This window comes from Eucalyptus grandis, chromosome 8 (assembly GCF_016545825.1).
Source record: "Eucalyptus grandis isolate ANBG69807.140 chromosome 8, ASM1654582v1, whole genome shotgun sequence".
In the NCBI taxonomy this organism is placed as follows: Eukaryota; Viridiplantae; Streptophyta; class Magnoliopsida; order Myrtales; family Myrtaceae; genus Eucalyptus; species Eucalyptus grandis.
This window is the reverse complement of record NC_052619.1, coordinates 57,487,617-57,499,213: the sequence shown is the minus strand read 5'-3', so window position 1 is coordinate 57,499,213 and position 11,597 is coordinate 57,487,617. Positions and strand designations below refer to the sequence as shown.

Here is an 11,597-nt window from a genome sequence, read left to right as displayed (position 1 = left end):
CACTTTCAATTACACAAGACTAATCACATTACATCTACAACAAATCACCTTGTATCGAGATTCATTTATCTTTCAACTAATTTAAGTTGAGGGTCAAAATCGAATATCTTCATATAGCAACGATATCAAAAGTTCAGGCAGGGACCACGTCTAACAAATTAGAAATTCAGAAACCGCATTACACCTTTAAAAAAAAAAAAAAAAAAAACAAAAGGTGAAAAAAGACAAAAGCAAGAGGGGGTGGGGCCCTTTGGTATAGCCAAAAGCAAGCAAGCAAGATTATACCTCCTCTCCAATTTACCCGTTTTAGCACCACCCGCCCAATCCCAACACCGCCATTTCGCGCTCTCTCTCTCTTGATCATCTGGGTCAGCATTCACTTCCTCCCCAACACCGTCTCCTTCGCACCCAGATTCTCTCCTTCCAGGGCACGACCCCGCAATGCCGCCCCTCCCCTCCTCCTTCGCCAAGGACGACGCCGTCGAGATCCTCCGCCCCGGCTCCGCCCCCGGCCTCCGCGGCGCCCTCTACCCCGCCACCGTGCTCCGGTCGCCGGCCCGCGCCAAGAAGCTCATCTTCGTCAGTACCTGACCCTGTCGGGCGACGGCGGCGGCGGGGCCCGGAGGGAGCGGCCGCGGCTGAGGGAGTACGTGGACCTGGCCCGGGCGAGGCCCGTCCCGCCGCGGGTGATGCACGAGCGGTTCCGGGTGGGGGAGGAGGTGGACGCCTTCCGGGAGGACGGGTGGCATTTCGGCGAGATCAGGGAGATTCGGGAGGACTCCAGGTATCTGGTGGCGGCGGGAGGGGGAGGAGGAGGTGGAGTTTGGGCAGAGGGAGTTGAGGCGTCACCGGGAGTGGAGCGGCGATGGGGTTTGGACCCCGCCTTTGGCCGGCGGTGAATTGCAGGTAGAAACGTCTCGCGGCTTTTCATCTTCCGTTTCTTCTTCTTGCTGTTGACGTTGCTTAGTCCGTCGAGAGACGGATGATCGAGAATAGTTTATGTCCGTTGTAGGTTCTCTGTTCAGCTAAGATTAACGTGAAATCTTTTCTTTTGTAAGTTAATCGAATTAATAGTGTGCTGTTTTTGTTGCCATGTCGTAAAGATTCATGCTTTCGCGGGCTGGAACGGTTTAGGAGGCCAAATTATTTATGCTGCACTTGACAATAGTCTATCAAGCTTCTGTGTGAGTAGTGGATAGTGGATGCCCAGACTGGATTTTTATCTTGCATTTACAATTTAGATGAGTGTGAGTTTGTGAGATCAAGGAGTACCCGGAAGCCTGCGATAGGGAAAAATTTGCGGTGGCAACAAAGTTAGTTCGAAGGTGTTCCCTGGCTTTGGCATAGATAAATTTGAAGTAATCTTTTCGATACATGTCGATCTGATATCATTTTCTTGACTTTCGGTTAGGTAAGGTTTCTGAAGTCGTTACCTCTGGCCTCCATTAGCATTAGCCGGCACATGCTGAATGACTCCATATACAGTTAGACCTAGCATTGAGGATATTTTATATTTTTGCCATCTTTCTTCTAACGCATTTGTAGTTCTTGAAAATTGACTTGCAGGAGAAATCATCTACAATGGAGTTAAAGCCTTTCAAGATAAAATTCAAGATAGGACTCGATAAAGGGACATCATTGCCACCCCCTGAGTTTGGAAAGGGTAAAACTGTGGAGGTCAGCAGTGATGAAAAAGGTTATGAGGGTTCTTGGTTTTCCGCAACTGTCATTGACTATATAGGAAATGACAAGTATCTGGTTGAATACCTAACCTTGAAAACAGACGATGAAACTGAACCTTTGAGGGAAGAAGCATATTCACGGTATATCAGGCCCTACCCTCCTTATCTTCCAGCCAGGCGTTTCAAGCAGCTTGACAAAGTTGATGCTTGGTACAATGACGGATGGTGGGTCGGTGTAATTTCCAAAGTTCTAAAAGGCTCTCAGTATATTGTCTACTTCAGCACATCCAATGAAGAACTAATTTTCATTGAGTCTAATCTGAGGCTTCACCAGGACTGGAGTGACGGCAAGTGGGTCATTGCTTCCCAGGTAGGAACTACGGTTGCTTCTAATTTTGTGGTGAATTTTTTTGGTGGAGTTCTGTCATTCAGGTTCATGCTTTTGTTTTATTCCTGGCCAAACGTCCCCAACCCCTTGCTGTGATTTTGATTGGTTGCATGGTGAATGCTATACATAAGGAGTTCTTGATGGTGTCAAATTTGTGACTTCGCAAGTTTAGAGGAACACTTAATCAGTCAAACCATATTTCACTTACTTTGATGCAAATTGGTGCCAGTCAATGACGTCTGATGAACTGGAGAGTATTTCACACGGCAGTTGTACTATGTTTTCCCGATCTGAGTTTATAACTCTTCGAATTCAAGGACCAGATTCCTTTATTTAATTGTAACACTTAATTGGTTGTTCAAAAAGATTGACTTGCTTCTCTAGGACAATCATGTAGCTAATGGGTTCTTGAAAAGAGACTCGTTGCAAATGCAGTGCTATCCCATGTTATCGGTTAATTTTCTTGCTTTCCCCTATGTTGAAGTGATCAAATATTTTTGCTGGAAGAGTGAACTATGAAGCTTATATGAATGGACTCTGGGTCATGCAGTAGAAAGTCACACCTGTCAATAAGCATCATGCTCGATAAATGCTTTATCATAATGTTATCCATAGAAACTCTAGCTTTCTTCTTGTGCATACAATAAATTATGGTGTATTTGTTTGGTGGATATGAGAAAATATTTAACATCTAAACCTCCATTATTTGAATAAATAGTTTTACCTTTGGAAAAGAAAGTTAGGTCATGAAGTGATTAAAAAGCATAACCAGTTTCATATTGGTTACTTTACTAGGATTAAATATATGACTGGTATCAAGTAAAGACATATGCATTTCAGCTGCCGCATGACTGCATGTGCTCAGAGACAAAATAAGTAAACAACTCTTTGATTGATGGATGACAGCGTCAGTAGTTATGTATGGCATCTCTCATTGTTTGGTCAGTGATTTCTGCCATACGATTTTACTTAGTATCATCCTTTCTTTCCGTGGTTCTAACTTTCGAATATCAAAATGTAGGATAATTCTACTGAGGTGGCATTGAGAATAGCAAGTTTAAGAGGTAAACGGAGTTTGGCGATGCTAATATAAAAGTGAAATTCAGTAAGGGAATGAAAGTGGAGGTGAGAATCAATGAAGATGGTTACATGGGCTGTTGGTTCCCTGCAGTGATCATCGATACGATTGGAGACAAGTTTTTGGTTGAGTATCAGACTTTGCAGACTGATGACGAAACCGAATTACTCAAAGTAGCAGAGAGTTCACATATAAGGCCTTTTCCTCCTGACATTAAATGTGCACACACTTTTGCACAGGACGAAATGGTTGATGCTTGGTATAATGATGGCTGGTGGGTGGGTCATATTTCCCAAATTCTTGGGGGCTTGAAGTACAAAGTCTACTTTATGACATCAAGTGAGGAATTGGAATTTGAACATCACAATCTTAGACCTCATCAAGAATGGATTGGTGGTCGATGGATTATCACTTCCAGGGTACGATGAACTACAGCCCCTCTGAACATTTATTTCTTTGACACACAGAGAGCATGCCACGTTTGATATGTGCCATACATAAATTTTAATAAATTGATCATAGGTAGATCGGACTATGAACTTTTGGTTTCATCCTTGTACGAGGCATCTGCTGTAGTTGCACATATCCGGGCATCTGGTTGTGGTTTTTTTTGTTGGAAAATGACGACCTTAAGATGTGGTTCTTGGTTCATTTCTTTTCCAGGGTAGTAGGTCTGTTTGAAGCAGTCGACTGTGCAGTAACTTTGGGCCTCTGCTTCAATTGTAAGTTTACTCCTGACTCGCTGCTTTGTCCGACATGATGCCATTGTCCACATCTTGCAATGGCCATCCACTATGGTTCATTTGCTCCCTGATCCTGTTTTGAAGGTGTAGGACTGCATCAGTTGATTATGTATAGGCTCCTTGGTCAGTACAGATTGTGAATATGTCTAGTTCTCTAAGAAAGTTCTGTATGGCTGCAACTTCATATCCAAGTAGTTGGATACTGCTCTCACGTAAGGCTCCGTGAGCTTGTGAATTGTGGTTAGCTGAACGTTACATTTGGCGATCCTCTGTGTCATTGATGTCGGCTCTTGGAATGCATTAAAGTAGTTGGATACTGCTCACGTATACATCTGGTTGTGTATCATACGGTGTAGCTGTGCCGAGATCCCTACGTTTAACGCATCTGTTTACTGATGTACACATGCACAGGTGCTTTAACTTTTGGTCAATCAAAACTTCTTCCTTTGTTCAGGCTTGCTCTTTGGATGGCATGTCACTGCATTTACGAGGCTATATGTTGATCTGACTCCTTTCTTTGCATTCCTTTTTCTTTTCAGTATTAGCTGGGGAATACGAGTGTGAGGGCAAAAGAACATACTACCTCGAGCTCGGGCATCTATAACCCGGTCACAGAGTAGGAACTCTACCAGAGCGAGTTCCGACCGTTAGGCAAAATCTTATCGACCTGGCCGCTTACAACCAACAACGGGAGCAAGAGGGCTAGCAGGGGCTATCGCCCTGGCCAGATATTGTCGATGCAAATTCTCATAGAGTATAATCTACAACTAATGGAAATCAAATTTCACGAAACGTAAATTCTCCCAACACCCCCAAACCGTATTGATAGACTACCTATCGCCATCTCCCCGACTTGCGCGAAAACATGAAATGAAACAGTACCGATCAGAGAAGAAATAGTGACGCCCATGTTGACCATTCACGTGAACGGAATTAGCTCGCTGTAATATATCAAGACGAATTGACAGTCCCAAAATTGGAATCTAGTGGAGCCGCCCAGAAAATAAATGGCGAAAACGATCGCATCAAGCGACTTCCTCAGCGTCCTCACTGATTTCCACACGAAATGATGGAGGCGACGCTCGTCGGATGGTGCTCCGGGAAAGTTTGCGTGAGGAAGCGAACAAAAGTGAGTGTAATTCTAAATTAAAAAGCATATTCTTTCCTCGTAGCATCTTTCAGGAAACCACTAAGAAAAGCATCTCCCCAATCTCTTCCACGGTCCATTACTTACTAAATACATGATATCACCCATTTCCAACAATTCACTAAATTAATATATAATGTACAGTTGATAAGAAGCAGGCAGCAAAAATCTTTTAATAAATCGAATAAGGGATAATATGTTATTGGGTACCTTATTTTATACAAATTTATCAACAGTTCAATTTTTTGTGCCCCGATTTTCCTCCAACCAATTGTCGCCATCTCCGGCGACTTCGCTTAGTCTGAAGGCCGAGACCGGGAACGACCGGGAGAGCCCACGGGGGTCTTGAACGTGATCATGAAGCTCGGCCGTGGGCACCAGGGAGCCGCCCCTGCCGTCGATGTGGATCTTGCTCAGCTTCGCCCAGACGTTGAGGAACTCCTTGGCCTTCACCCCGCGGAGCTTGCGGATGCGGTTGCGGGCTCGACGTGGGCGGACACGACGGTGTCGTAGGAGACGACCACGTTGTCGGCCACCTTCTGCTCGGCCTTCTTGCGGTGCTTGAGCCACACCAGCCCCGCGCCCTTGTCGTAGCCGTACTCCTCGATCTCCTGGGACGCCGTGACGAGGCCGTTGGGGAGGCCGATCTCCGCCAGCAGGAGGTTCAGCTTCTCGCGGCAGATCTCGTCGCCGTGGTAGACCTCGGCCTTGGTCTTCATCTCGTCGTGACGAGAGCCATCTCGAGGAAGAAGATGGAGATGGCGGGGGTGGAAAAGGAGGTCGAGATGATGGGGGTGGAAAGGGTTAACGTACGCGGACGGGAGAGTGATGACTCTCGATTGGGTTTTTTTTTGCCTTTATTTGGGTGGTGTTGGTGTTGGCTTTGGCTTGGTGCTTTGGGGTGTTTGAATTTCGTATGTGAAGAGTTCAAATCGTGTATTTATGGGGTTGTGATGTAATGAATGGTGATGCGTGATCATTTTATAGGCTCCTTTTATTTAATGTTGACTAGGGTCCACGTTTTAGAGATATTATTTTGGTGCTTCGCATAGGGACCGTGCACGGAACTGGATTGAATCAAACCGGTTTGATGTCTGGTTCCAAATCTTTAGAACTGTCTGGTTCCCATTTCTAGGTACAAAATGGAACGATCTAGACCGATTGATTAGACCGATTGATGCAATTTTTTTCTTATTTTATAATAATTTTTTTTTAAATAGCGGAGAAATGAAATTGTCAAAATCTGGATTAGACTACACCCAATTCGAGAGTTGAACCCTATAGATCGATTGGTATGGTTTTTTGGTTCTGGCAACTAGCCCAATTGAAAACTGATCGTCCCTAATTACAGGAACATAGCCTTTAAATCTTCTAACATCCACCAAAATCAATAGCCATGATGCATTGAACTTATACGCATCCGGGCATCGATTTTTTTATTTTTTTTTACTTGGTTTTGTATTTAATTGTTATCTTTTTTATCTTTACAAACTCATTTTCTTTTACTAGGACAAATGTAAATATTCGTAGATGTACCCAGACCTGGGCGGGCTCGAGATCGGACTAAATCTAACAAGGTCATTGGTCGATCAACTTTAAAATGCACCAATTATAAGTCAGGCTCCAGCTCGAACTTTTTATTCTTTTTTATTGTAAAAATATCAACTTTCAATGGATACTCGAATCTTTTCATTCGATGAGTGATTCGATTGCACATCTCTCTCTCCCCCTTCGCGAATGATTCTGTGCTTGTCTTTGTTTTTTTTCTTTCGAAAAGATCTCTTGGGGGAGAAGCTTGAGATCTTTGAAAGCGCGGGTTTTGCTTTTAGGGTTTTAGATCGTGCGGTGTTTTGGTTTGCTATGACAGCTTTTCTTCGCGATGAAGGGATTCTTTGAGGTCGATTGGGGCTGAAGAAGATGGAAGGACAAAAGGGGAAAAGAAAAATAGAGGAAAAATAGAGGCAACGGGGAATGACTCATGAGAAGGATAGATGGAGAGAGAGGTATGCAATCGGAATGACGCATCAAATCTTTAATGACATCATTAGAAGACACTCGGCGAAGTCAAATTTGAGTACTAACTATTAGTGATTTTTTATGAAAAAAAATAGTTTGGATCATAGTAGAAACCCAACCTAAAATTGATATTTTTTTTAAAGAAGGAATTAGACGTTCTTTTATGAAAAGCACTTGATTTTGTTTTCTCCTAATCAACAATTTAATCCTATTATAGTATTTTGACCTTGTCTGGCATGAATTAGAGGTTTATGTGAAATGATATTTAAATAAAAGATCTATCCAATCTAAAAAGGTAATTAGACTTGACATGCGCATCTTCTGAACAAAGCCATTTAAAAGGTTAAGAAAAGTCGGATAACATGCTTGTATCCTATCTTAATCTAGTGAGCTATTGTCAGCTATACAAGAATGTTGGGTTTCTTTGAAAGAGGGAATTCAAATGATGAAAGTTCAAACGCATGATGAATTCGATGCATCCAGAGCACATGGGGCTCGGTGCGCACGATGCAAGGAGAAGTCACGGATGAGGGGAAATCTTGCCTATTTTGATAGTTGTCATTCCTACAATTTACGAGAGATAAGAGACAACTCGATCCAACCGATCAAGAATCCTTCTCTTATTTAATGATCGCCGATCGAGTAGAGAATCCTTCTGCAGCCCGAGTCATTGTCATGCGGGGGGCCAGGCTAGGAAAGGTAAATTTTTGGGCTGCCGACCTCTCGAAAGCGAAATGCATATGAACCCAAAATTTGAAAATAAAGGAACTGTAGATGATGGAGCAAAGGAGGGTTAAAGATATGTGGCGATATTCGCGGGGACAAAAGCTTGGGGCCAGCGGCATCTTCTGTGGCTTAGGATATTCCAAGGTTTTTGGTTAGAAAATGTTTAAGAATAGAAAAAAAGGAATGTCTTCTTGAATTAAACAACAAACGAGTCAGCCATTAATTTTCTATTTCCTTCTGAAAATGACTTTTGTCCTTTTCTTTTGAACGAATCGGCATCTTTCCAATTTGAGGATCCAAATGTGCTTAATACTTCTCAAAAAATAAATGTTTTGGAACAAAATTTCCTAGTAGTAACCACTTGTATTGCTTGAAATAATTAATCAATAAAAATATTTTTATTATCGATAATAATTTATGCCTAAATATATTCAAAGGGACGATTTAAAATATTTTTGTTTATTCATTTTGCAAGAGATACAAATGATCATATTTTGAAAAATATTTTTCAAATTATTCGTTTTTTTATTAAATAAAAGATGCATAAGTGTACATCACCCTAAAAAAACATAAACGAAAACTTGACATGCATTTAGGCAAGGAAACTCAGTTTTCTGGCCCCTCCTTCCTCTAAAACCAAGATTCTTGAATGAAAATTCTGTCCTCATGCAAACTATGTATGCTAGTAAGTGTCTTGTTGATGCATGCATATTGCATACTATCACCGCATCAATTATAGTTCTCTACAAATGCTAAAATGGCGAGAATCAAATCTTGGATTTTTCGAATTGAGGATCATGATTATCTTGATAATGTCATCTTAATATGACATGATATTTCACTGCGAATCTATGCATAAGATGTTTCTCAATTCTCTTTGCTCATGCTCATCTATTTCTCTCTCCCACTCCCCCTTTGGACATGTGAGAAAAAAAGCACACAAGTATTATAACTTTCATATTGTGTTTACTTAATAATTATAACTTATTTTTGATCATATAAGTGACATAACTTATCTACAACACATATAACTTTTCAATGAATCGCTTGAGTGCCATTAACCTTTAAACACATTCGCCACATGTGCTATGTCACGTCAATTTTTGCAATTAGGTGAATGTTTTTAAATAGTTATAACACTCAAGTGATCGATTGAAGGTTATGACACTCAAATGAACCTTTTTTTTTTTTCATAAGTTATGATAACCAAATGATAGAAAAATTTTATAGCATTCAAGTGAATGCTGTACAAAGTTATAATACTTATAATGTCTTTATCTCCATATGTAAATGTCTTCCAAGTGCCTCTAAAGTGTGATTATCAAGATTATAGTTTCATAATCAAACCAAGGGAAAACCTAATGACATTGGGGTCGGCATTTGTCATAGGCAGATTGGACGGAGTTAATGGAGGAATTTAATCACGCTAATGTGACAGGTCTTAGTACTTAAAAGCACTGAAATTTAGGAAAAGATTGTGCTTTCACCATAAATTTTAAAACTTTTGCACTCAAAAGCAATATTGCGGCTTTCGTGAACTCCTCAAGGTTGTGTGTCAGGCGACAACCTTCTGAGACAATCTTCTTGAACCACCTATTCTCGTTTTCTAAAGGAAAAGGCTAGCATAACCGTCGGTCTCATGGTTAAAGGGAAGTTATAAACATATTTCGAGGAAACCGGGAGACTTCCTCAGCCGGTTCCAATTTTTGACCGCATGTTTCCTATTTTGTTTTTCTGTTTTTACTTTTAAGTTTCCTTTTTACAAGCTCAATTGAGAGACAATATCACAAAAGGACCATGGAATCAATTTTGTGAATATGAAGAAAAGAAGAAGAAGAAAAGAGCTTCCACAATATGGATAATTACAAGTAGCATATTATTATCACTTACTAAAGAGAGACCGTCAATGTCGTTCATAGATCTATAAAATTTAAAAGATGAACAAAAAAAAACTTACGTTCCTTGGTGTCGTGACACTTTCATTACTATCATCTTTGTTTGCATTGTCCATCTCCTCTTCATCACTATCATTATTTTCATTAGTGGAATTATTTTTAATACGGACTCCATTCATGTGAACGAAATTAGAAGAAAAATTTACGCATTATATGTCTAAAATATATAGATACAAACTAAAATTTGACGACAATGAATACCTTTTGTTTTCTTACAATCAAAATGAACAAACCTCAATCCATAGTTATGACTTATTAGATTTCAAGATCATATAATAATCGAGAGTTCAAATTATACAAGATAATTACATTCCTTTTTTTTTTAAAATTTTATTTAGTAAGTTATCTTATTTTTTTTGGGAACTATAATCTTATTCTTTGGTGGGAAAATAATATCCACTATTCTAAAAGTTACAACCGAGTTCTTCGTATGTTTCTTATTTTTTTACATATTATTGATGATTCTAGGCAATTGGAACCTTGTTTGAATATTTCCTCAACAGATTTGATTGTGACTTGCTTTGGAAAATGTATTTCTATATAATAAAAACAGGGAAAATGCCGAGATAACCGCGCCGTTAGTTTTGAATAGGAACGGCCATACCTCAGCCAAACATTGACAACTTGTTGCGAGGTAGCTATTTTATTTTTATTTTATTTTTTTGGTAAAGGTAGCTATTTTATTTTTATTTCTTCATATTCAAAAAAGCTGATTCCGTGGGTTCTCTTGTGATTTTTACCTCTCAATTGAGCTTGTAAAAAGTTCCTCAAAATACGTTTATGGGCTTCCCTTGACCGTGAGAGCGTCAATTTCCAAAGGACGGTTATGCTAGCCTTTTCCTTTTCTAAATATGAAGATTAATTATGGTATATAGAGTGAAGAAAGAGACTAAAAGCCTAAAGCGAAACGTAGCTAATGTTTCCTTTCCCTTTTCTAAAGAATGACAGATTCCTTTGTTTAAAATAATTTTGGCTGTGCTATCTCTAATTCAAGTGGTGGATCGAATAATAATCACTTAAAAAAAAAATAGGTAGGCTCTTCTTTAATCCTAATGCATTGGACAACTTTTAACGCTTCATTTGACGATATAAGACCACCCACAGGACTCGTATAATTCTATTATACTAAGCTGATACCAACATAGAACTAATTGAGGGAATTCCTATATTGTCTCTCGTATATACTTAAGTTCAGAACCGAATACATAAATTCGAAAAAGTGTCATGTTTTAGTGTTTTAAGTCTAACTGAGGATGGTCAGTGCTCGATTAAAGTACCATATTAACTTCAAATCAAAAGTATATCGATTTTAATATGCCTCAAAATTTTCAAGGAGTTTGTAAAATTCGAACTACTAAAATAATGCACGTACAGCAGATTGGGAACAAATAAGAAAATCATTACATGGAACATTAGTGAATCAGAACATATGGACTTGGATTTAATACTTATTCGATTACTAAATTTGAACAAGAACTTCTTCATGGAGATGACTGAAGTGTGAAGAGAAAGTGAAAAGCTTACAAAATATGACTGGAAAGCTTTTCAATCAAAGATGAATACTAAAACTTGGAATCCTTATAAAATCCAGACTAGAAACTCAAACTTAGACAAAGTCTAATCCAAATCAATTTGTCATGAATAATCTTCTTTGCTTCCAAATGTACAATGCTCTTGGTGATTTTCTGATATCTTGACCGATGTTGTGTGATTCTTGCACGTATGTATTATTTGTGTATGCGTGCATCTTTCCTTTGATTCCTCCAATATCTTTTATGAGTCACTTCGTTATGCGTCTTGATCTTTTGCCACAAGAGTCTCTAAATGTCTTAACTTGCACAATACTTTAGGGATGATTTGTA

The 11,597-nt window shown here is 39.7% G+C and overlaps 1 protein-coding gene and 1 pseudogene across 1 annotated transcript; one reads left to right on the top strand and one right to left on the bottom strand.

The window, feature by feature from the left end:
- Positions 1-441: 441 nt before the first annotated feature.
- Positions 442-3,943, top strand: LOC104415255 (protein AGENET DOMAIN (AGD)-CONTAINING P1). The gene is given in 7 exon segments (XM_039300171.1): positions 442-540; positions 585-784; positions 816-906; positions 1,567-2,052; positions 3,092-3,137; positions 3,140-3,567; positions 3,812-3,943. Coding segments are annotated over 7 exon segments (1,368 nt in total). The 3' UTR covers positions 3,830-3,943.
- A 1,332-nt stretch (positions 3,944-5,275) lies between these two features.
- On the bottom strand, positions 5,276-5,763 carry LOC120287381 (annotated as a pseudogene).
- Between the last annotated feature and the right edge of the window lie 5,834 nt (positions 5,764-11,597).